Source organism: Opisthocomus hoazin, chromosome 18, assembly GCF_030867145.1.
Source record: "Opisthocomus hoazin isolate bOpiHoa1 chromosome 18, bOpiHoa1.hap1, whole genome shotgun sequence".
In the NCBI taxonomy this organism is placed as follows: domain Eukaryota; kingdom Metazoa; phylum Chordata; class Aves; order Opisthocomiformes; family Opisthocomidae; genus Opisthocomus; species Opisthocomus hoazin.
Window position 1 is genome coordinate 9219374 of NC_134431.1, and position 26447 is coordinate 9245820.

The 26447-nt window shown below is 39.0% G+C and overlaps 1 protein-coding gene across 8 annotated transcripts in view; it reads right to left on the reverse strand.

Annotated features, from left to right (window-relative positions):
• Window positions 1–7229: 7229 nt before the first annotated feature.
• Window positions 7230–26447, reverse strand: part of ZMYND8 (zinc finger MYND-type containing 8) — a 60464-nt gene continuing 41246 nt past the window's right edge. For 6 of the 8 annotated variants that reach the window (XM_075438411.1, XM_009933807.2, XM_075438407.1 and 3 more), the window contains exons 13-21: window positions 24516–24668; window positions 23163–23666; window positions 21043–21417; window positions 18773–18963; window positions 17668–17748; window positions 16527–16605; window positions 14458–14697; window positions 14131–14288; window positions 7230–9451 (exon numbers count right to left, since the gene is read on the reverse strand). In XM_075438411.1, coding sequence (XP_075294526.1) covers window positions 9350–9451; window positions 14131–14288; window positions 14458–14697; window positions 16527–16605; window positions 17668–17748; window positions 18773–18963; window positions 21043–21417; window positions 23163–23666; window positions 24516–24668 — 1883 coding nt within the window. In that variant the 3' untranslated portion in view covers window positions 7230–9349. Of the gene's footprint in view, window positions 9452–12615; window positions 12706–13357; window positions 13818–14130; window positions 14289–14457; window positions 14698–16526; window positions 16606–17667; window positions 17749–18772; window positions 18964–21042; window positions 21418–23162; window positions 23667–24515; window positions 24669–26447 lie in introns of those variants that run through there. The other 2 variants (XM_075438414.1, XM_075438412.1) reach the window with 2 other exon arrangements.

The window sequence follows — 26447 nt, forward strand, 5'->3', positions numbered from 1 at the left end:
TTTTGGGGTGGGTGGGTAGGGAAAGTCTTACCATTCTAAATTAATAGTTCGTTTCTCCAGAACAGACTCTGGGGAAAATCATACTGTGTACATTAATGATAAGGACACATGGTACTGTTGGTAAGAACTATAGCTGTGTTTTTAAATCTTACATAGGTGGTATGTGGACTGTGCATGTGCCTACACAGTGCCTTATGCTGCCATCTTGGTTTTGGGGGCTGGGGAAAAAGTACCTTGTGACGAGTGAAAGGCATTAAATAAAAACGTGTTTACATTTTGGGGGACTAGATTACCTGCCTTCTCTTCTCTCCAGCCACTCTTGGATCTAGAGGTAGGTGTAGAATACATACTCCCCGTCTCACGGTGGGGTTAGGCTAGAGGGGCTCTGCACAGAGCCGCTCAGGCGCAGACTGGAGTCTGGAGGCAGCTGTCCTGCTGGTGGTGGAGCAAAGACTGGAGACAGCGACTGTGTCCACTGGGAGAGAACGTGGGCACTCAGCAAATCGAACTTGGCCTGCAAAGGAAGAAAAAGGGCAAGCAAACACTGCAGTTGTGCCTATTTATTTTTATGGAAATAAATGCATCTACAAGTAAGCTTCAGCTTTAGGATTTCTGCTGAGCTGGCTTGTTAAGTCTTGCTGTTAAAATATTTCACTTCTCTGGGCCCGGATGAATTTCTAATTCACTTTCAAAACTGCTCATTCTTGCTTGCTGTGGCACCAGCTAGCCTCAGGAGGATCAGAGCCTCACTGGAACAAGGTGTTAGAGAGAGATGCAGCAAGTAATATAATCCCCTTATCTGTCATGTGTGATCAAACAAGTAAGGGTTACACAAGGTACAAGTGTGACTCAAGTGCTACACAAGCCTGAGTGATGCTCCTAACATCTAAAAACACATCTCAGGAAACAGATTCATTACTAGATCAGAGAGGGGATTTTCTGCCGGACTGAAACAGAAAATCGGATCTCAAAATAATCTGATCTCAGTCTTTGGCTCAGGAGGTAGCAGCCATGCAGCAGCTGTAAAACGCGTTAGCTATACTTGTCAACAGCCAGCACGAACAAAAACATCATTTAAGTACATCCTTTGGAGGCATTGGCAAAGAGCTGGTCTCTGGGCTGAGTACAACACAAAACAAAACGTGATGTTTCTAGCGGAGGTGTTGCTTGTCTCAGGGCCTGCTGAGAAGCAAGTCTGGCAGAACTTTTCCCTCAAGGTTTTCCAGCTGTAAGAGTGTCATAAATAGGAAGTTTTATCACAAGTCGAGGAAATCAAACTCAGTGGAGAATTGACAGATGCTTGCAAGATAAGCACACCTGTAAATAAAACCTTTGAAAGAGGAACAGATGCCAGGGGTGGCAGACTCCTCAGAAGCACAACTTCAGCTTTTAATACCCTGTCAATCAGCTAATTGCTCTGCCTTGAAATTCCAAATTTAACACCTGTCTTAATTACCTGAGTACTGATTTTTTTCCCTAAAGCTTCTCAGAAGATTTTGCTTTCTGAATGTATTTAAGGATTCATGAGCTGTCTTGTTTCTGTCTCCAGAGTTCTTGGCAGAGGCCTGTTCTCTGTTAGTGGCTGCTCGTGCTCCACGTACCATTGCTGAAGGTGGTTTCTCCATGTTTCTTCCAGCTGATGGTTTTTACTTACCCACAGGTAGCACAGCTGGTGAGGGTGGTGTACCTCCAGCGTTAGGAACACTTGTTTGGCAGACAGGCGTACCCCTTCCTTCAGTCATCATGGCACATGTCCATCTCTCACTGCAGCAGGAGTGTCAGAATTTACTGTTCCAGGGAATCTGCGATGGCTGGAAGAGGGGATCTGTAACAACTTTTTACTCATGAACACACAAAGGGCCTGGGAACACACGCACACACACGTGTACAGGCCTTGCCCAGCCTTTCTTAGTCGCATCAACTAACCAGACTGGAGAACAACTGTGATATGACAGGGTTCCCAGATAAGCTGCAGTATAGCTGAATCCTGAGGTGAACAAACAAGCAAGTCCTGTTAGTACCATTAGTAAAATGCATAGCTGATACCAAAATCTGTTCTGTCAAAAAATGTTTAGCATGTTAGCACATGTCTGAACCTCTAATACAGACTTCTGTATCTTAAACGGAAAAAGGGGTGTGAAAGATACATCTGGTGCGATAATACAGGTTGAAGTCTTGAGTGGGGCTTTAAGCATGAGGGCACAGTAGCTGCTACCACAGCTTCTTTCTGACACTTAAAGGACCGAAATACTTGCCCAAACAAGAAAAAAAAAAAACCCCACCACCACCTGTATGCCGACATGACATTTGTCACATTTCCAAGAGTGTCCTTTGCTCTGTCATTTCCTTATGGATAACTAATATGAATACCATGCTGCAGAGTAAAAGAAATCAGCTTTTTAAAACTATCAATTCCTGATTACCAACACTCTCCTAATTTCACGTTCAGAGCCTGGCAGCCAGGGTGAATGCTTCATTGCTAGCGTGAGCCTTGGCCACCACCTGGACCCCGGACTTACGTATTTTATTATTGAAAAATCTGGGACTTGCTTGAAATGCTAATTACAGGAGTGCTAACAGTTTGCACCTCAAGTGATGTCGTGCAGACCCCATAAAAAAATGTTCATTCCTGCTCAGCTGTAGCAGAGCAGAAGAGCCACATCGGACCCTGTTGCAGAAGGGTGAAAACCCAAGGAATTTTCAAGCAGAGGGCAGGTGTTACAAACCAGAGTGAAGCTCAGGGTTGGCGGGGGTGGGGGGGGGGGTACAAGCCTTCTGCCCTGAGCACCAGCACAGGACGGTTCCCAGCACAGCAGTCCAGGCAAGGTAACGCCTGCTGGTGGGAGCAGCAGCCTTGTGCCGAGCCACCACCGCTGTCTGCACTGCCTCCATTTCGGTCTGTCCCAGTAAGCACCGTGTACAAGTGCTAAGAAGCCCACTGGAAACAGGAAAAAGTCTCCCCCATTGATTTGGCAAGGCTGCAGTCCAGGAAAGAAAGTGGATTCTGTTTTTTCCTCAGCAGCAGCTGCTGATTTGTGGTTGTTTGGGGTTTTTTTCCCCCAGCAGTGCAAGGCAGACTATTTTGTCTTTTATAGTAGAAATTGGATTTAAGTTAACAGCAAAGGCACACACTGCAAACTGTTCTTAAAATATTTTACAGCACTTTAAAGGTACTTTTCAGGCAATTGCAGACTCACAGCGTGTTTACTGTTTACATTTTCAATAATTTCTTAGCAAAACGAAGGCAAAATTTGGATCATACAGGTTGCTCGTTTGGGCCAGGCATTTTTCAGAGACAGGAGAAGAAGCTGACCTAGTTCGTCCTTGCATTATTATGAAATTAAGGGTGGTTATTCATTTGCTACACGCTTTTTAGAAAGGATGGTGTTTCAAATGCCGATTTACTGTAAGTATGCAGAAGGATTTATTGCTGTTAGAGCACTATGAGTGCTGACAGTCTGCTGGAGTTGTTTGACATGCTGCCGTTTCACGGAGATAAAATCACTTTGCACATAGATGCTGTGGCCTGTCATCCCAAGAAGTGGGTTCTGAGGGCCAGAGTAATTCCTCCTGCTTTTTCTAGGAGTGTATACGGTGTTGTTGTGTTACCTTTTGCTTCTCTCCTAGTGTTTCTCAGTCATCTCTTGTCAGGTAAGAACCCTCCTCACTTACTGTAGGTGTTCTTAAGTAATATACTGTCGGCTTCATCACAGCCAAGGTTTTTATCCCTGAAGTGTTAATTGGCTTCAGCACGACCAGAGCTTCGTATCTAGTAATACTCAACAGACTTACAAGGCACTGTGCAAAATTTATCATGGTAATTCATAGTATCCTCTCTCTTCCACTTTTCACCATAAGGTTTTCTTGCATGCCAGAATTCTAAATAAGAAGATAATATTTTTAACAGACAAAATTTTATAAAAACCATACCATTTATTTCAATATGCAAAATGTGACTAGAACAAAACCTGGAGATTCTTAGCATTTTTCTAAGTCTCAGCTGCCTATGTTGTTGGAAAATGAGCAAAGTGCAATAGCAAATACAGTTGTGAAGGCCTTTTATCCTGAGAACAGGGAATGTACCAAACACTTGGGATGAGAAGTAACAAAAGAAGCAACACACTTACTGGAAAACTTGCAACCACAACAAAGATCATTCCAAAATGAAGATGAATTCGCGACCCATGCTGTCACTGGGAATCGGGAGCTGAGGAGTTCGCCCAGCAGACGGGGATTGGAAACCACCTTTCTTGGCATGGTTGCTTTTCCCATCACCTCCAGGCCCTGCACACACTGCCTCCGAGAGGGATTTAACGGAGCTGCCATTGCTGCTCCTCCTTGTAAGACTGCTCTTTGCTCAGCACGTCAGATTTCAGCTCTGCCTGTTGAAGCGCAGGTACATTTCCTAGCTCGGTGTGCCTTACCTGATGTGCAGTATTCATACGTACACACATCCTTTGAGCCTATTCGGCGTGACTTGCCACTCTGCACCCAGATAACGCACTCCTTTTGCAGAAGCCTGACTGAGTTTTGCAGGGACTGATCCACACCACACACCTGTGCTTCCCCATATCCTCTTCAGGTGAAGGACTGAAACAAACTTCCCCCACATTAATCCTTAAGGTCTCGCCACCCATCTGCTCTCAGCTGCCACTTCGGGTAGGTTGTGGAGTGCAACACAAAGTCAATATAGCACTTAACAACAAAAACACCCATTGAGATGACACACACCAAAAGAGAACATCTGCTTGGGTGTCCGTCTTCAAACCTCCAGTCAATCTGGTAAACCAGAACCTGGAGCCAAACCATTTCTGAAAATGGCTTTGACAAAAATCACTCTTTGCCCTTGTCCAGCTTTGAATAGTTCATGTCAGAATACAGCATTTTGTCAAATAACCAGAAAATTGTGAAAAAAATAGTTGCAAAAATACACGCCATTGTTGGGGATGGAAGAACACTGCAATTGCTCGATTTACCCGCATCCTGTACTGATTTCGTCTGGCCGTTCTCCTGCCTGGGCTCCATGGCTGGCCACCAAAGGCCTCGGCCCTCCTGGGCAGCTGCCGAGCTAAGCCCTGCGTAGTGAGGTCCGTGAGTCAGAGCCGCCCTAACAAATCCCCACTCTCAGCCCTTAGCCTTTTGCCTGCAAGATACACAACTGCACAGATACAGAAAGCAGAGCAGAGTGCGGTGGGCACTGCATAAGTACTGAAGAGTGTATTCTGTGTAAAAATTATTTTTTAAAAGGGCAGAAAAATGGACATCTCATTGTTTCTGAAATGCCTTCAATGAAGGTGCAGCTGTACAATTGCCTTAAAAACCAGCCACTACGATTCACAAAGAAGTGGTAACCATTCCGAAGGACTTTTGTCCCATGGTCCTACCTCTGTGCAAAGGACAAAACCGCAGCATTCAATGAGCTATAGATCAGCCTTGATGGCACGGATAGCAGAACCTACAGCACCCCCTCTGAACTGACACATCTGTTCTGAGGGAGATGGAAAATGGATGAGCCTATGGCTCCGGACAGACAATGTTCGTCCTGGCAGCTCCAGGTTCCTCAGCAAGATAACCACTTACATTCCTATGGTGTATGTGCTGAAAAGCTAATCCAGCAAGCACCAGCTCGCGCAGGTGCCAGCACAACCGATGGCAAATTCTTAACCCTGCATTCGTAGCCAGCCCAGAAAGCTCCAGCTGGAATGCAGGGGCCTCCCTGCAGAGAGAGCTGCCAGCCAGGCTGTGGCTGCTGCAGCACTTCCGGCTGCGCGGCGCCAATCCTCCTGTCCATGCCTGCTCCTCACATCCCTGTGCCACCATCAGGCTGCCGAGACGAAATCTTGCTATAGTAAACTCCATCCAGGTCACACCATTTTGGTGGGCTAAACCAAAACCTCCGAGCACGCTGAATGCGGTGCTAGCTCCTACACGCCTGAAGCAACACCAAAACCAGGGAAACACTGCCACCGCTCGGTAAAGCCTTGGAGATGACCAGCCCAGATGAGGAACACCAGTGGCATTGTCCCTCCTTTTTCCTAACTGAAGGCCCACGTGATAATGGAAGATAATAATCACAGAATCACAGAATAGTGACCTCTGTGGGTAATCTAGTCCAACCCCCTGCCGAAGCAGGGTCACCTACAGCAGGCTGCACAGGACTTTGTCCAGGCGGGTCTTGAATATCTCCAGAGAAGGAGACTCCACAACCTCCCTGGGCAGCCTGTTCCAGGGCTCCGTCACCCTCAGAGGGAAGAAGTTCTTCCTCATGTTCAGACGGAACTTCCTGTGCTTCAGTTTGTGCCCATTGCCCCTTGTCCTGTCACTGGGCACCACTGAAAAGAGCTTGGCCCCATCCAATATAGGGATTTCTTAGCTCAGTCTCCAAGACAAGTTAGTTTTGTCCTCAAAACCAGAGGAATCAGCAGTAACAGGCCCACGTCTTTCAGTAGGTGATAACACAGGATGGCAAACCGAGGGTCATCCAGTGCCTGTAGCTGAAGGGTGAAACCAAGTCTTCCCAGGATGGTATAAGGCCAAAGAGGCCTTTCATCATTTACAATTTATGACCTCCTGGCCCCCATCAACTCAACCACCGATCATTGGCATCACCAGTTGCAGCTAGACGGTCAAAGGACAGCCATCCCGCCTCTGTCTTCAGTCCAGGACTGAGTCAGGTACCTCAACGGATGAAACTTCACCATCAGAGGTAAAAATTCCAGACCCAGCACAGTAATTTTTCCCAAAATACTTGGATCCAAAATAAACAAGGGATACGCTACACAGGGTAGAGGGATACTCTAGACACAAGTGACGGACACAGCTTATGCCTAGTCATGGCATCTAATCACACATTAAAAAAAGTTGTAGCCTATCTTAAATTCATACCACATCAGTGTCATCTCCTCCCATAACGTCCAAGCCAGAGATGTGTTCTTTCTTCACTTCAGTTAACACAGAATAATCTTCAGAAAAACAGTGAACTTCACGCTGTAACTAGCTAAAATGTAGAAAAAATACAGTCACCAGAACATCCAAGATGATACTTTGATCTCTTGTTGGAAATTCTTATTGTATACTTATATAAATCTTTACTAGGATTTGGTCACGTATTACTTCTCATAAGGAAAGAAAACAACTCTTTTATGGAAAAAGCAATGTCCATTAAAAGAAAAAAACAAGCTGAAACAGGCTTCAGAAAGCAGTGTGGTTTCCTATAACAATTTTTTACTTGTTCATCTCTCATTTTTCTCCTAACACAAGGACAAGCATTCAAATTCCATGGGGAATGCCAAACCATTTCAAGCTTTCAAGATTTGTGCTTTTCTTTAAACAGCAGCACTGGGAACATTAACTTCAGTTGTTTTACAAATGCATGCTAACAAGGTAACTACAGGAGACAACGACTTGAAGACAATATTCACAGTAAGATTTTATGGTGAGCTATTTCGTCAGCTCCCTGTTTCTTCTTACAGACCATTAAGAAGCCCACAGCAGCCTTGCCCAATCCATGCCCTCTTAGAGGGCTACAACTGTACTCCTCGTGAAAGTGCGCGTTTCTAACCCACAAATACACCTAACAAGACTACGCGTATCTGTCCAGCCCCAATCCAACCAACGCATAAATGTTACACAACAAGCAATGGACCTTTGCTGCTGTTAAAACTGAGAGAAAATGGATGCTACCGAGTTTTATACAGAAATGGCTTCATATTTACAGACTGCCAGCGCTGCTTTCTTTTTATCAAATTTGACAGGCTTGGATTCAAAGGTCCCACACTTCTGAGACAGAAGACCCCAACTGAAGTGAAAATATCTATGATCTGGAGACTGTGCAGAAATGAAGATCCATCCAGACTGAAACGAAACTGGAAATCCAGGAACACAACTTTTTTTTCTCAAACAGTTTAATAAAAAAATTGTGAAGTTTCTTGAAAAATTGGAGGAACCCAAAGCATATTGTGTGTGTCACCTGTCTTAGTCACAAAGAAACACAATTGTCAAAAAAGATATTTAAGTTTAATACAAATTTTATACAAAGAAAATGTGAAAAAATACTTCCATATGCTAAAAGCAATTATGCTTCACAAATAAGGCCAGCTAGGCTATTTTTGACACAACTGCAATTCACGAATATTCTGTTCTCGCTTTTTTTCTTCTAATACTTTTTTCCCTCTAATATGGGTACTAGCTGGAGACTGTACAAACCGCATTCTTTTATAAACAATGGGAGAAATCAACATGACTAAAATGTACAACAGAATGTACTGGAATGATATCATACAATTAATTTTCTCATATACATACATCACCTTTGCTTTGTTCAATGCTTTTGTTTTACACAACATACAAAATGGTACTACAGTATAAGTGTAACAGACAGCATTTTCAGGGGTTACTTTCTCTCATACTGTACTGTTTCATGCTTACATAAAAACATAAATTCCATCATTTAAATAATACATGCTCTGGCCCAGCATCAGAAGTCCTTTGCCCATGTTTCCCAGTCCATGTTTTTCGCCACACTTAGTTCTTGCTCCATTCAAAAACCTTTTTAAAGTCCTTTTTGGAGGATTTTTTAAAAAAGAAAACCAAACTGTGACGCATAGGAAAAAACTTCACTTTTCTCAAGCTTTGATATCAATGATCAGAAATCATGTCTCAACCAGCTGGTATTACACTTTGCAACTTTTCTGATATTGGACTGAAGGAAGTTTCAACTTAATTGTAACCTGTAAACAATATAAATTTTAAACAGTCTGGTCGTTGTGAAAAACAATGTAAATCTTTCTGTATTTCAGGTCCACAGATTGGAAATGTCATAATTTGCCTAATACAATTAACTGAAAAGAGATACCCTTCATTATTTGGTTGCTCAAAGAAATTCTACAAATGTTCCAAAGTGCAGATATTTTTGCCAATCCAAATGCAAATTGAGTTGTCCAGATTATCATGATTATATTATTTGATGCATGACTGCAATTTCCCAAGACCAGCTTTCAGTGTTAGCTTGCGATAAAGCTGTTTTAAACCTTCCTTTTCCAACTTCAAACACTCTTTATAAGTTAAAGTCAATAGAAATATAAAAAGGAGATGGTACTCTAACTTTAATGACATCCACAAATTGTACATTATTTACAAAAGAAGCATAGATTTAATATGGATCTTACCTGTCCTCAGCTTTTCTAAGCCAGCGCTAATGCTTTACATTAATGTAGTGTAGTTAATGCTTTGTACACATACACAAAGCTAAAGTCTGAACCTTTGAGGTTAATCCAAAGAACTGTGTTTATTTTTCACATTTCTATTAGATTTATTTATTCCAACAATTGTATGGACTTCTTGTTAGCAGTTAGACTCTTCGTACTTGGACTGGCATTGTGGTCTGAACATACTGAACTCCAGTTCTCATTGCCACTGTCCCAGCAGAAGGACTTACCACTACAGGAATGGTCTGTGGATTAAAACCAAGAGAAACATATTGTTATGTCAAAGGTCACATAAACATGACCACAGAAATAGAGATTTCTTTTCCAGGGAAAATCCAGAACAAGTTCCAATTTTGTGCAAGAATTAATACCTTTATTACCGCAGTGTTACCTCATTCCAGCGTAGAAAGTAGCGCATTACTTTCCTATAGCCAAGAGGGTTTCTGTATTATTATTACTATACAATTACAGGGACAGGTGGTCCTGCAGGTACTGTACACACTCTGTCTGTGCTTGGAGAATTCAGTTTTCATAGTTACTACATCCAGTTATGTATTTTCCCCAAACTAATACATGGGAAGAGGAAAAAGGGCTAAGAAAATCCTTTGTCATTTGAAAAAGTTTTGACAAATCAAACTGGAGTACAAAAATACCCTTGTTTATAAGTATATTCATGTTACACATTACTTAAATCTTTTTCCCCAGCGGAACTCCCCCATGCATTCAGTCTACACAGAAGAGAAAAAAGAACATCCATTTGAACAAAAAAGTACTTAAGTTAACTTTTGCACAAGTCAGTAACAAAAACATTCAGCATTACTGGGAACTGTCTTATACACCCTGTAAAAATATTAATATAGAATAAACTTTTCACTTCCATCATACAGATCATGATTTATAAATCTTGACAAATGAAGTTTCAGGACATCTCTATAGGTGGTAATTGATTCTACAGATGCAGAGACAAAGGCACAAAAATGTTCAACAATCTGGTCATGGTCACATCACTCTGGAAGATCTGGAAGAGGATTTATTGAATCTTACGTGTGTATCTTAACCTTCTGCCAAAACCGGGAGAAAGTCTAGAGATGTCTATACCATACAGACTGCAAGGATGTTTTGGTACAATTCCCGTGACGCACAAGTGGTGATCAGCCAAATGCATCCATTTCAGCTCATAACAGTTTGTGGAAGAAACAGGAAGGGAGATGTTGAGGAATCTGAAAGGGATGCACAGATCTTCCCCCTGATGGCAGTGTGATATTCTGAAGAGAACATGGAAGAAGAAATACAGTTTCACTGAAGCCCAGTGTTTCCCCACACCGTTTTAAGAAACCACATTAGTGTCTTAATGGTATTCAGCAACGATTGTGAGCATCCCTGCTGAGATGGATTACAGCCTAGAGCGTTTATCAGCTCCTTTGTGACAAAGTCTGTGCCTTCCAGAAGCCCACTCATTCCATTCCCTGGAATGCAAAGATGATGAATTCATATTTTTACATTATTTTAACTGCAGAAAGAATAAAAATCAAACATGGAACCAATCTGGTAAATAAATGCAAGGTTACTGTCATTTTGTAATGATTTCAGATGCATATAGAGGGTTCAGTGGAAAGGTACCCAGAAGATATACTGGAAGTTGTTCAGAGGAAGAACTCCCTAGCTGGAAACAAAGTGCAAGCTGAACCCTAAAGTAGCCATTATCTAAGTCACTGTTAGCACTACAGGTGGGGAAATGAAGGTTGCCACAATCGCCCTTTAAATATACACACTTACACAAATGAAAAAAATTAAGTTTCAGTTCTTACAGCGATCAGGATATGGAATGTATGAGACTCCTTAAATGTGTTAAAAGATCATTCCCTGAGAGGTAAATTTTCCACCTCTGCCAGTTTTACACATATGTACATTTTGCATACATATTAAACATGCACTAAGGTTTAAAATTATTTAAATTGCACGTGCAGTCATTAGCATACAGAGGTGTCTGTAGCTGTGCAAGACTAATGCAAATGTGTACAAAGTTTTAAACATGCACAAATAAAGGCTGAAACCTTTCAGACGTTCCAATGATGCTTTACATAACTCAATGCACTTTGTATTACAGAAAACCAACGAAGGTAAACTCCTTTTTTCTGAGTATTACACAAAACACCTTATGATCTTACAACCTCTCAGCTATTCACAAAAGAGCCTAATGTCTTTGATGTTTGAAATTAGAACACACAGAAAACCTTGCTGTTATGGTAATTCAGTCCAAGCAACTTAGGGCCAATGCCACAAAGGTGCACAGTGTTCTCAGTTGAGACAAAATGAGTTAACGTGCTGCTAGGAATGTGAAAAGTCGTGATCCCCACTAAAAGCAGTAACGTGTGTGGAATATAATGGCTATGAAATGCTGTATGTATGCATGCATGTGCGTGCATCCACAGACGTACACACACAGAGGCATGTATCCAGCGGCTGGCTGTGCACGCACGCACACGGGGGTGTGCGCACAAGGAGAAAGACAGAGTAACTTCTACAGCAAACTGGGCCTCACAATCACACTGTGATTAAGGTACACTGTTAAATTAGTACATCGTTATTAACTATCTAACTTCCGTCAGAAAATGAACTGAAGTTATCCACACAGGAGCTTCCCTGTTGAACCCACCACTGAGACAGAGCCGTTCAGCCACCAGTGCAGTATCGGCATTTCTTTTTGGCAAGAAGAGTGTCAGCTCAGCTGCCATGCTGACTCTGGAGTGAGTACTGCAGAACACGACCAGTTCAAACAATGGGATATTACGGTGCATCACATACAAAACTCGAACTCACTTCTGTCCCATCTCTTGTGACTGACACTAGGGAATTCAAGTGTCCTTGGTTAAGTCTTTGACGGAAAAAAACAGGTCTGATTCCAATGGTGTTTCTCATAATTTTGTAACACTCATGTGCAAGACTGCGTGGGAGATACACTACTGATGAATGCATATTTTCTTTCTTAGTTACTGAGATGTCACAGGAATATCAAACATAGCTCAGAATTAATTAAATCTCTCTAGGATACCATAGACAAAGAAGATATTTAAAATGAATTCTATATATTTACAATGATATTGTGGTCAAGTATATACACAAAATGGACAAATAACTAACATAATAATGTAAAATGGAAGTCTGACTGCCCTCAGTGCCTTTGCTATACTTAATGACAATTTCTGAATCCTTGTAATAATGAATGATGAAATACAAGGGTGGAATGTTGCACAGCAAAATAAGACATTTTGCACTGCAAGTTGAGACTATACCAGTGAATTCATATCTTGATAGAACAGCAGATGGAGACAACCCCCCAGAAATACTGAGCAATTTTAATGCCAGGAACAGTACTACTGCAGACTTGAAATGATGATATTGTACTTACAATTGTGGGTTGAGTAGTTGGAATATAGGTGGTGGTCTGCGGTACCTGGACCAGTTTTATAGGCTGGTTGCTTGTCACACCTGTTGCTATCTGCAGAGACAGCACAGGCAACCTCAGTAGAAGTCTCAGCTTTTACATAAATTCCACCTAGTTGTTATTATTATATGAAATTTATGTTGGATGTTTTGTTTGTGTTAAAAATTTGCATCTTAATGAATTCACAGGTTACTTCTTTGTTAATAAAACAAAGTTCAAATTATGAACATGATCAATGTGTACAGCATGATGTTTCAGGTAGAACATCTATGTGAAAGCAATTCCAGATTTGTATAACTGGAATATTCCCTGGCAAAAGTTTTAGGTCATTGATTTTCTCCCATCCCCTATTTCCCCAGTTGTACAAAGGTTGTGCTGCCACAAACAATGCATACGAACATCAACTGAGCTAGAATTTAACTAACTTCACCAAAGCATTCAGGTGGAACAGCACATCCTTTTTCCCCCTCTTCAAATCTGTTTCCCAAGTTACTCCCTTAGATGACATGTGAAGCCCAGAGATCTAACACCAGACAGTAGCAAAAGTGTCAAGAAATGAACACAGCTCTCTAGTTTACTATGCTTCCCAATTCTATAGGACTATCTCAATGAGACATCATGCTGGAATCACAATACTACAAAATTAGTTTGCTTTTAATATTTTAAAATACAACAAGGCTCCTACTGATGCGGGGGATCATGTGTAAGGGTTTGAAGAATCGGCCCCCCACTAAAATTTTTCATTTAATAAATCTTGCAAGGGCAGAAGAAAAACAATGCTGAAATTGCTAATAGTCAAGCCCTACCCATGAAGCAGAATCTTCTCTATAAACATTTTCTATATATGCAATGTTAAGTCCCTTTTATTAGAGCATTTGCTCATCCTTGCCTACTGAACACTATCAGAGTAGATGCTATGGAGGATTTCGTAACTGCACACTGCTCCGTTAACTGTAGATCCAGGTGAATTGTTGTATCAGTGTTATGGAACATTGTGGTACCCTAGTGGCAGTCTGTTCTGATAAAGTAAGTTGATTTGAATGCAGGTCTTGAGCTTGGCCTCTGAACCCCCAGGCAAGAAGGGCTTGGAAGTGCTGCAGTCAGTATTGCTTATCAGAAGGCAACTTGTATCGAAAGATCCAGACCAGAAGCTACACTGATGGGTCCTGGAGAGAGAGAGAGAAAGAGGTCCAGTCCCCTTTGGCTGGAAGGATGAGTCAAGCCAACACAGGTTTTTATTGGGTATGAGTGAAGGGGAAAGGGTGTTTCCAGAGGACAGAAGGAGATTTTTTTGCCAAGATGAAGAAAAAAAAAAAAACAAAACAGCACACCACAACACCCTGTCTCACTCCCCAAATCACACTTTTTGAAATATGCAAATAGTCATACATTCCTGGCTGATCCAGGGAAGCCTTTAGGGGTAGGTTTCAGAGAAATCTTACATATTCTTTTTGTTCGAAGTGACCAAATGATACTTACTGTAACACTCTCTTTGCTTTTATCAGCTGAACCTTCCTTTTCCTTAGGGGTGCTGGCTGTTTCTGTGGGCGTAGACTGCACACTTGAACTGGGCTGGGATGATTTATTTAATGTTTCTGTGCTAATTTCAGTATCTGTTTCTTGCTGTGTTGCAGTAGCTAAAATAAAGGAAAAAAGAGAAAGTAGCCGCTACTCATGTGCCCCAGGCCATGAGTCACTCTTCACAGGTACATCTGCGCCCATGCAAATGAAGAATATTGAGTCACTGTGTATTCCACCCACCCTAATCCCCTCAGCTGTGAAACAGGCAACCCAGAGCAAGATTACCTGACTGTGTGCAAGATTTCATATGCTCAGGCCAGTGAGCTTGTTGGCAGGGATAGTCACAGTAGCTAGTATTCCAACAGCAATAAAAAATGGCCTCTTTCTTGCAGTTAGCGCACCACTGCTTCTTTTTAGTTTCATCCACTGCTTGCTGCTTTTCCAATTCCAGCTGCTTCTTCACCTCAGCAATCAAACGATCTCGTTCTTGTTCTAGACTCTGACGCATTTCAGCCATTGTCAGTTCTACTCAAAATGCAAAGGAAGATGAGTTTTCCATTTTCCACCCCCTCAACAGCAAGGTGCAAACCAATAATTTTCATGAGTTTAAAGACAACATGAAATTAAAGCTAACAGCCAAAATTTTCCCTGAGTTTGGGCATCCTTGTTTCATACCTAGTCAACAAATGAACACCTTCCTTCCATCTTCTTTCCTTATTCTGGCACCATGATTTTTACCCTTAACCATTACCTTCCATTTAACACTTAAGTTCTAGATGTTCCACAAAGGATCAGAGTCCAGGTGTACTAGGTGCAGCATAAAGACAAAAAGGGTGTACGCAGCTGCTGCTAACATACTTTGTCATTACAAGCCCAAACTTTTGTTCTGCTCCAATATTCAGAAAATAGAGAGAATTATATTTCTTCTCTTTTCTCATACATAACAGCGAATCAATTGTTCATTGTATCTTGGTTTCTTTGCAAAGAAAAAATGTGAAAGTTCCAAGAAGGACACTGACAAACCCGTAAGAACTCATCACTGCATGAATAAAGCTGTAAATTTGAGCCTTACTTCAAGATTATTCTGAGAACCACCCACTATTAATGCAGTCATGAACTGATACCTCAGTCACTATGAGTGACTACGAGTGAAACAGAGCTTGACAGAATCTTCAAGCAAGCGGGCAAATACAAATAAAGAATTCCGATTCTAGCCATGTTGACTCGGGATGAATCTTTGACTCTTCTGAAAATCTCTGAAGTTGATACACTTTCAAAACACCACTAAAGGTGCTTATTTAAATCAGTAGCTTAAGACTGGTGGCAAAGGGTTTAAAGGATTTTTCTTTTATTTCTGAGCACACCTATATATTCAGTTTTGTGAGTTACAGATGAGTTGTTGCCATACCCAAGTAATTCTGAAGATTGCTATAACTGGACTGCAGCAGTGGAGAAACTGGTCTACCCTGATTTGAAAGAGCAGAACGTTACTAACAAACCAAAGACACGAGTCTGAATATGGAGTTATTCTGCCCCTAATTCACTTCCATTCCAGATACACTCTGTAAAAAGAGAGTTAAAAAGTGGATGAGGACACTGTATTACACAGTCCTGGGGCTGTTTGGACCACACGTAGCTTAAAGAAGACTTGATAATTCAATTGCAACCTTCTTCCTACAGTCAGTGCATTAAATAAGGATAATTTAAGAGGAATTACATTTAATCATAGTTTCATTTCCTGCCCATATGGTTGAGCGAATGTAGAGCTGAAAATCCCCCTCCTAGGAGGAATATTCTTTTATCTGTTTCAGGTAGTATTTTGAACTTCTTTCACTAACAGTCTGGCATGAAGACTGAGTCAAGGTTCACTACTCACTTTAAACAAATAAGTAAGTGTGTACACCAACAGCTGATCTGAACCAAAATGTCAGCTACAATCTCCAAAGGTACCAGAGGAAGCAGTTTCCCCCAGCGGCTATATTAACAGAATCTGCTTCATATGAGAATTAGAATGAAGTAATAAGCATAAAATATCTCATGAAGAGGGATTATCCAATGATGCATGAAATTCTCTCCTATCAAAAGAGTTATTCTCTCCTATCAAAAGCTCTCGTTAGCCTAAATTTGTCTAAGGGATGAACACATGTTGCTTACTATGCAGAGACAGAAGCAACTTTGTGTACATACTCAATAGGTGTCTGCTAACATCAGCACAACACATTGTATAAGGTTTTATGTCCTCCACTTGGACAAACTGTAGTATCATATGATGAAGGAAATACATATTACAAGCATTTGGATCTTCTATTTAGGACAACAAACTGACACACTATTTTGGACTGCCTTTTTCATACCTAGGTTATGCTTCATTTCTGAGAGTTCCTGTTGATGTAACCATTGAAGTTTTTCTATCTCAATCCTCAAACGCCGAATCTAAATATTAAAAATTTAATAGTTAGTAATAATAAACAGGGTGCAATGTATAATACGTAACTATTAAACAGAAAAACATGCCCAAAGCAAAGAGTCTGATCATTACTTACATCAAGGCTCCCCCACACTAACACGAGGAACCAAAGTCTAAAGTATTCTAAATATTTGTTGCTAGATTTTCCTACCATGAAAAGTACAGGATTGTTTGAAAACAAATTTCTATTAAACTTGCTCTTGCTTCCTCTGAAATTAGTAGTCTCAAATTTCTCTCACTGGAATCAAAAAACTATTCCTCAGTTTTGCTTGCATTCATTAGTATGACTTTTTTTTTTTTTTTTTTAACTAGATGAGGCTTAGGAAAGCAATTTTTTCATTTACTGTGGATTGGGAATACAAATATCGTTGCTCAAAATTGTGACTCCACTGTTTTGGTTAAAGCAAGCAAACAAATCATCACACTTTTAACCCTGAGCTTTATTTGTTCACATTTGTACTTAGTTTACACTGCTTAATCTGCTTTTTTCAAGTTTTAAAAAACCACTTAAAACATACTAAGTACTGCCTTTGGAGACAATTAAAAGCAATGCATAGCATTTCATTAAAAAATGCAAGAAGTATTAAAAGTATTTTTAAAAAGTATTAAAAACTATGGTCATAATCACATAAGTGGAATAAGCTACTGCACTACGAGTAAATTAAAATCTTCCTCTGGCAGATAAATACATGCTTTAAAAATGGCACTTTAAAAAAAAGACTTCATTTCTCATTTTAAACAAAGTGAAACAGAATTAAATCCTCAACAGCAGCTTTAAGGATCCGGGCTTGCTGGCTTACTGTTCTTGCTGCTTATCTTATAGAGCACATCTGATATTTTTTCAGTGTTTTTCTCTACCACTCTAATCATTACTTCTAAAACAGGACAGAAATTCGAACATCTGGACAGTCTCAATTTATAGTACTTTGTAGGTATAAATTACATGGTACTTTTATATATAAAAATACTATTTTGCAACTTTCAAAGTTAAAATGCAAGCAATATTATTTATTTTATCTTACACTAACCTCAGCTATTGTACTTCCAGTAGTATTTTTTGAAAGATCATTATATATTTCAGTCATTGTTCCTTTGATGGCATCCATCATCTGAAAGACAAAATGAAAAAAATCTTTGATACTTACTTTTGATGGATACCCACTTTCACCTCCTTTCAACCACTTTAATGGGAACTTATACTACTATCAACAATGCCCCACATGTCTCTCTATATTTATCTGGGTCTACTTTCAGAGGACTATTTAGAGGGTAGAACACAACAGTTTTGACCAGGACTCTGATTGTTAAGTGTCCTGAACTGGTGAAATCCTTGACCTTCTACTTTTCCAAGAAATTGCCATTGATACGATTTACAAACAAAAAAATATGACCATGAGTTTGGGAAACATTTACTCACATTGCTGACCACCGACAAATCCACCAAGACCACATGCTTGAGTGAGAACATTGAAAGTTGATAGTCCGGATAAATCCTGGTGGTTTTAATGACTGGCTACTCAACTTTATTTCCTTATATAGTATTCACGTTGATTTTTTAATTTAAAGATCTAAGAGAGTATATGAAAAGCTAATGTCCCATACCTTCACTGTCACTATTACGATACAAGTATTACACCACATCTCCTCTTTAACAACTTAGCTTCTGCTTTAATACATGAATACACACTTATGACAAATTACCATCTGATGAAGTAATACAGTGTTTTAAAACAAAACTACACTTTTGTGTACGCATTACCGGACACAGATGAAGAAATATTAACGTTTTTTGTAAACATGATGCTCCTTTAGGAGAAAACACAGAAAATGGTCCAAAACACAATGCAACGTACGTAAGAAGAACCAATGGGGGAACATGAGAAGGAAAGGGTTTTAAAGTGTCTGAGGAGCTGAAGCCTATCATATACACACTCTGGCTTGGAACGGCAGGATTCAGCCACCTCTGAAAAGATGGTTCAGCACTTTCATCAAAATCTAGCTGTTCCTACCCAGCAGAATGAATTTGCAACATATGACAACCTGAAAATAAAGTGATTTCAGAATTTGAAATGTCAAAAATGTGAAAGTTCACTTCAAAATAAAATTTCAAGAAAACCTTGCTCAAGAACTTACTTTGCTAGTATATTTAGCAATATCTGCAGCCACATCAGCTGAAGCTGTTGCAATTGGCAAATCTGTATTAACTGAGGAAGAAAGCGTACTTGCAGATCCAGAACTGGTAACCATAGAAATAGGTTGAGTACTTGTAACCAAAGTTATAGTGGATGTGGAAGTGCTCTGGGTGATCTCTTTTTGCTGCACAGCTAAGAAAAGAGAACATACAGCAGATCAATCACATAAACAATTATGAAAATAAATAGGCAAATTTCTAACTCTAATGTCTAACTTAAATATGTGCACCTAATCATTTCAAAGACTTACATTATTTATACAATGGTACCATTTAATCAGTTAATCACACAGTGCCCAGCCACTGAACTTGTACATAATTATAAGGCTTACAGGCAATGAAACAAATATACCTGTCAAATTTATTATTTTAGACCGGCCAATGCACAAGTCTCCCTCAGATGTGTATTCCTCCATTTTTGCACTTCTTCAACCCACTTCCTAGGAATTCACTACCTAACCTCTCAGTCTGGAGAACTCCCAATACCATACACATGAACATAAGTTAGACTTTCATATTTTCATTTGCAATAATTTTTAAGATATTATTGAATTTCTTTTCTTTTTGCTTTGAAACAAGGTTTAGTGAGCCACTGTTGAAGAAAGCCTGCTGTAGTAATACTTCCTTGTGTTATTCCCATTCTTTTGTTATTAATGCTACTAATCATCATTATTAGTGTTGCAACATGTTTAATATACATGTATCGAGATCAACATTAGCCTTTGGTTGGCTGCACAGCAAGGAATGCAACATTAGAATAACTCATTAAAGCAAAGAAGTTATTCATAGTGTTAAGTCAAACAGGATAAGAAAAGTTTTCTCATCTTTGGTCAATATTTCAAATAATATTAAACAGTGGGTCATTACAAGTGACCATACAAATCAAAATGCAAAGACCTTCACCTTTTCATCCCTAACAACTTAACTGCCTTAAATACTTTTTTTAAAAAATATTTTAGGACGATATTTTTCAATCTATTTTTAATGATTCATATTATAAAAGATGTCTTTATTGCCAATATCCTCAAAACAGGAATTATTGAAATAAGTTATTCAATTTATTGCTCTGTACTATATTTTTGTTTGTGCCAATTCAGTATGTAAGAAATTTATAGACTTTGTAGTTCTAGCTTATAGTATTTCTATAAGACGGAACATAGCTATGATGTGCTTAATAGTAAACATATTGATAAAACAAACTCATAGGCTGAATATTTAAAGTTCCGTCCATATTATTAAGCCCTTTATATTAAAGTATGACTATTAAAAGAAAGACTTCACCAACTTTCACATTTGTTTTTCTCACTGAATATTTCCGTATCAAATATGTGCAGTCTACAAGTAGAAAGATAACACTTCTCCAATACTTCTTAAATGACAGTCATAAAAGCAGTTTGGGATCAGAGAAATGTGCCTCTGGTAAACGTTTGTATGTGACCTAAAGCTCTCTTCTGCGTGAAATCACTGACCTGCCAGCAGTGTTAGCAGAATGGAGAATATCTGTTCATCAGGCACAACAGTAAAGAGTTCAGTTTATTAACTTCAAATTACAAATGAAGCTAGATTTGCAAAAAGTTATTGTTCTGTGAAGTGAAACAACAGAAGCATGGCCTTATGCTACTATGTGCCTACTATTAGCAAAACCTTGGGCAAAGGGCTGGTAAGAACACAGTTATGAAAACACTAAAATGCCGTCACTGTTTGCTCAGTAAACTAGCATCAAAGTCATGTTAAGAGTTAAGCAATGGGGATTTCAAAGACAAGTGCAGTCTGAGTAATTTCATTACTGTCAAACTATACTCTGAAAAACCATACAGATCAGCTTGTCAGGTAAAACTGGATCCAGTTTGTAGACACAGAGGTGACAGTGGTAATCATGCAAGTGGAATAGAGTTAATGGTTTCATCAAATAAGCCAGAAAATAATTCAGTTCACTCTCCCAAATCTGCGATGGCTAAGAATGGCAAAAATATTCATACAGATACACACACAAACTTTCTGTCATTAAAATAAGGAGACATGACTCTAAATACACACCAGAAAGAGGAGGTATGGTGAGTAAGTTGTTGTATTTTAAAGTCACTTATCAGAGTAGAACCACACTTTGAGATTTTGTTTATATGGAAGAACTCCTGGTTAGGCAGCCTTGGAGCACTGAGATCACTACTGGGGAATTAGGCATCACAGGCACATTGAGTTAGAAAGTGTATACCTTTAACTGCTTGTCTTGTCTGATATCTTGTCCCTTGAGAGGACTGAGGCTGCTGTGACTGAGACTGCTGGCTCTGCTGCTGTTGCTGCTGTCTCTGCACCTTCTGCATGTGCCATTTCTGAGATGATGTCTGAAATTTATTCGAAGAATTCCACACCACACGCTGCACAGCAGGGGCAGTTTCCTTAGGCAGCAGAGGCCTCTGCTTTTTCACAGGGCTCCCAGTGGCTGCAGATGGAGCACTAACAGTAGAAGAAGCACTAGTAGTTGCTGTCACACCAGCTGGTGGAGTCTGGACTGCAGAGCGGGTAAGTACTGGAGTTTCTGGTAGAGACTGGGTGCTTGCACTGGAGGAAGGTGGAGTTTTACCTACAACTAAACAAACATAAAACGTAATGCCAGCTTTTCACCAAAACATCTGATTCATAATTTTCCATCTAAGTTCTGGAAGAGCCATATGCATCTTCCAGTCTACTCTGAATTATTTTCCTCACAAGGTAATTGATATTCTACAAGTAAACTCTTTTCAGTCTAATTGAAGTTGGTGGCAACTCAGAAGCACTAGACATTACACAAAACAAAACAAAAAGTACAAAACCCAGAAAACCAGTCTGACCTCCTTTGGAAGATATGTGAGAAGTCAGCATTTGTTAGGATGTTTCTGGGTCACCACTTTACAACTGTCATCCCAGTTTCTTTCAGGAGAAAAGTACATTCAAAAGCAACAATGACTGAACACAAAATAACTGAAGGAATAGCGTAATAAAAACTTTCTAAACAAAGGTGAACAGGCACTGACAACCAAATATACAGTCTATTTAAGATATCTATGTTTACTCAAAAATCTGCCAGAATTTATAGTTGACTGTTCCACATCTCAGATCAACTTAGGAACCGGATGATTCTTCCAAAGCTGTGGCTAGGACAAACCTATCTGAAAGAGAAGGCTGCTGCATTGACAGGGTGCAAAGACCTTCAGATTTGCATGTATCAGATTTCTTTTCTGGACGAAGGTATTTTAATACCCGATATCCAGGTAGGGGCTTTGGAACCATGGACCGGACACAAATGCTGTCTAGAATATATTCACATAGGTCTATATACATGAATATTTAAATCCATGTTTAATTTAACTCAGAATATGTTGGGGTTTTTTTGCCTCAATATCAAAGTAAACTTCAAGGATTACTTATTATTTCAACCATCACTGGTTTAGGCCAGTAGTAACACATGAAACAGTGGTTTTGAAATTCACAAAGCCACCTTGCTTAATAAATTTTTAAACAAAACAAGAATCAGTCCATATAAAAGTCCCAAAATTACAATTCTGTTTTTAGTTTGTAAGCCTATTTTCTTTGTTATCTCAAAGTAACATTTATCCATTAAATTCCATTTTGAGATTCAAAATTCAGAAGCATTAAATTGTCTTCTAAAGTATGCTTAACTGATTGAAAACATTGTTTTAAATAAAATGTTTGAGCCAACATGCTATAAAATATAGCCAACAAGATAGTTATATGAAGAATAAAGTATTTTTCTATCTAACCATTTAAATCTGGTTTTCTATTTTATTTTGTCAAAAGGCTAACATGCAGAACAAGCTTAGCAAAAGCACTTCACTCATTAATTGAGATTGCTTTCCTCTTTTAGCAACACACAGAAACAAGGGACAATATCTCAGGGACAATACACTTGATTTAGCTGTTCTTTTGATTATTACTGAGAGCATTTACATTGATTTCAATGGGACCTTATTCAATTTGTATGTTTGTTAAGTTCCAGCTTCTTCTATACCTGCAATTTTGGGAGGTCTATGGAAATGCAAAGATTCGTAACAATTGCGAAATAAATTCTACATTTGTCACAGAACAAATATTACAGATATTCATAGTTCTACGCTGCTGAAAGGAAACTCAATGAAACGTATTTTATTTAAACCAGAAACTATACTGGGGACTGAAAACTTTTTTCATAGTCACAAAGAATGAAAAATCATTCCTAAAAATTGGTTTAGTACAGATATTTTTGTCTTAATGCAAAAATAAAGGTAACAACTCCGGCTTCAGTAACAGCCCTACAGAATAGAAGAAAAAAAAAGAAAGAAAATAATTTCATCCTACCATCTTGTTTAGAAGGAGGTTCTTTAGACTCTTTCTTGGTTTTCCTTCCTTCACGGCCACACTGATCATCTCCTAGATCGATGACGAGTTCACTCTCAGAATCAGAGTCCAGTCCTAGATGCACAGTTGGAGAGTCTGTTTCATCTTTACCTTTCAGTTTTTCTTTTGCAGGATGCTGTAAACTTTTTCCCTTTTCAGAAAATTCTTTTTCAGTGTCTATAATTGCCTTTTCTTTGACCGGGTCATCTGCTTTATCCACTTCTGGACTTGTGCTTTTAAGTTCCTCCTTGTCTTCATTCTGTGCTGGGGGCTTAGGTTTTTTTTTCAAGCTCAATGATTCTTTGTCACTTCTTGTACCGTCCTTGTCCTCTCCATCTTCTTGATCATTCTTTGATTTCTGATCCTCATCACTATATTCACTATCACTGGTGTCAGATTTTTCAGAATCTTCAGAGTCACTGTGTTCTACTGCAGTATAAACAGCTTCAGATATTTCATTTATTCCTAATTTTGGGAAGGAAAGTACATTCCATGCTGACATCAGATTGACTGATATTACCAAAAAAAATACTCTATATACCGGAAAAAAAGTGTATACATACCATTATCTTAACTGTCAGTCCTTAAACTATAAACACTTCCCTTAGTGCCCTATCTCAACACCAGAATGTATAAGAATTACCTTCCACATATTCCAATTAATATTTCTATTTCATTCGATGGCCCTCTTTTCAATGCTTTTTTCTACTACCTGCAAGCTGTTTTGTTCAACTTAGGACCAATGCTAGCAAATACAAAGAGGAATTATTTTTATCCACAAGGAACCACCTTAAAATCAGTAACACTATTCACCTGGTTAGAGTTACTTACATGCATATTTACAGAATCTGTTTTAGACTGTGTAAGTTTTGTGAGGAGAACCTCTAATTTTTTCAGTGCCTAGAAAGTCTTTAATTAAGTGCTAGACAACACTAATGTTTCTAGCGGCATTCAGCTCCTGTGTAACTGGATATATGAATTTGTGCAACCGACATAAGTTAGGTACCATTCTAGAATTTTTCAATTTACAAAGCAAATGTTAAGACTATAATTCTGTCACACTACCTACGTCAGAATGGTACAAAAATAGATTAAAAGATGGAAGCTTTTTGACAAAAATTTGAAACACCAGGTCTCGCTGTATTTTAAATTTAAGCAGTTCACTTGCCTCTAAGAGTTCAAATATCCTCTACTCTTGTTTTAATGCATAAAATATTTAAGGTTTTACTATTTGACAACTTCTTTTAAACTCCAATTCAAAATTTCCTCCAATGTATCCTTCAGATGTCTATTGCATTCTTGAGATATACTTACCAAGTTGTGCTTTACAACTCTCTATTGTCTTGTCAAGATTAAGCTGAAACCTACTACGTATCTGTCGTTTGGGTGAAATGAGCTGCACAGGAGTGGTCTGCTGTTGGACTGACTCGCTCAACTCTTTCAGATCCATCTCAGCTTTGCTACGATCTAGAAAAACAAAAAGGAACTAAGTAAAGTATTTTACAAAAAGACATCACTACCCAGGTAAGACAAATTTTACTGAATTACAACGCAGACAATCTGAAACATATTTCACTTCTTTTGTAATTATTGGCTAAATAATAATTCTAGAATTACCTTACACAAACAATGGTTACTTCGTTTCTGATACTACATATTTCACACACAAAACACAAGCACCAACTATGTGGATGCTTTGTCTGTCAATGTGAAATTACCAAGAAATCAGCATTCAGGTCTGTAAGCTGTCTGACAGTACTTCTAGTAAGCTACCGCTGTTCTTTACTACTAGTAGCAATATTTTCACAGAGAAAATTGAATAGGAATACAAATCCTTATAGTCACCATTTAAAACTCAAAAGATAAGTCATAAGAATAGAAATAAAAATGTGGATTGTAACACGAGATAAATAAATTTAAGATAAAATAAGAAAATTTTCAACCTATGTCAGCAAAATCTTCTCGAGTTCTCCTATACATGTAGAGAATTTTCACTCTGAAACATACAGGTCTGTCTGCAGAGACCACAGACTACAGTGCTAAAGCTAAAGTTGTCTTAGCAACTAAGTTTCACATTTTTGATTCGGTTTTTCAATTTCACAGGTTATGTTTCTGTTCCATAGTCCTATCCTTTACTCTTTGCCAACAGTGCTGACACTCCATTAGTGCTCAGGGCACTAAACCAGTATGGAGCTAGTTGCTTGTTTGGGCACGAAGAAGGGAGAAGGAATGAAGATATCGGTTCGGCCAGTTCTGCTCCTTGAACTGTCTCATGGTAGGATCAAAAAAGCCATATGCTGGAAAAGGACAGCAGCCACAGAGAAGACAAAAGGTAACACTGGCACAATGTGCATTTGTGCTTTGTTTAGAGTTTCATTCCACAGCAGTTATAGATGTCACAGTATTGCTTTATTTTACTTTTTTTACTAAAAAAAACCCCACATATATTTACGAGACCTTTTTTGTTGATGAACAACTCAGAGAAAAGTGACATAAATATGAAGGGCTGAGCCAGAAATTCCTCTAACCAGATATTCTTTAAAAGTTTGAACATATTATCAAGGTACATTCCACATTTAAAATTTAAGAGCCAAAGTACATAATGACTCAAGTTCAGCAGTACAGTCGTCTCAATCAGGCTTGGCCACTGTCTCCTATTGGGTTGCAAACAGAATCTGTATTACAGATAGAGCAGGTACAGAAGGAACAATTCGGGTATTTATGCAATTTTTGTTTACTGCTAAAATAGCAGTTCATCATCTCTTCCTAGAGAAAACCATCAACTTGTGTGGTCCGATCCACAAGCCAAATATACAGGCTATAATTTGGTTCATCCTGGCTTGTAACATATATGCATTATAGCATACACAAATTCAGACTAAATAAAACTCAAATCATCCTTTCTAGTCCCAGTGAAATGGTCATAAAAGTAATGCTGATTTTCACACTCCTGTCACATTCATACTGAAAGAGACTAAACATAATACAAACTCTTATAATTTTCAGTGCAGTGTAAATTTTGAAAATAAAAACGAAGGCTCTAAGTCACTTAAATACCTTTGAAAAAAAAATTATTCCTTGTATTGGAAATATTTACTAGATTAAGCTTCTTCTTCCTGTGCTAACTATGTCTACCCAATCCACACTAATTTGACAGCAGTAAGGGTTGTATCACCCTTAGTACAGAATTTGATTCAAGGCCTTCACAGCCTTGGTTAACTACATGGCAGGATACAAACAGAAGAA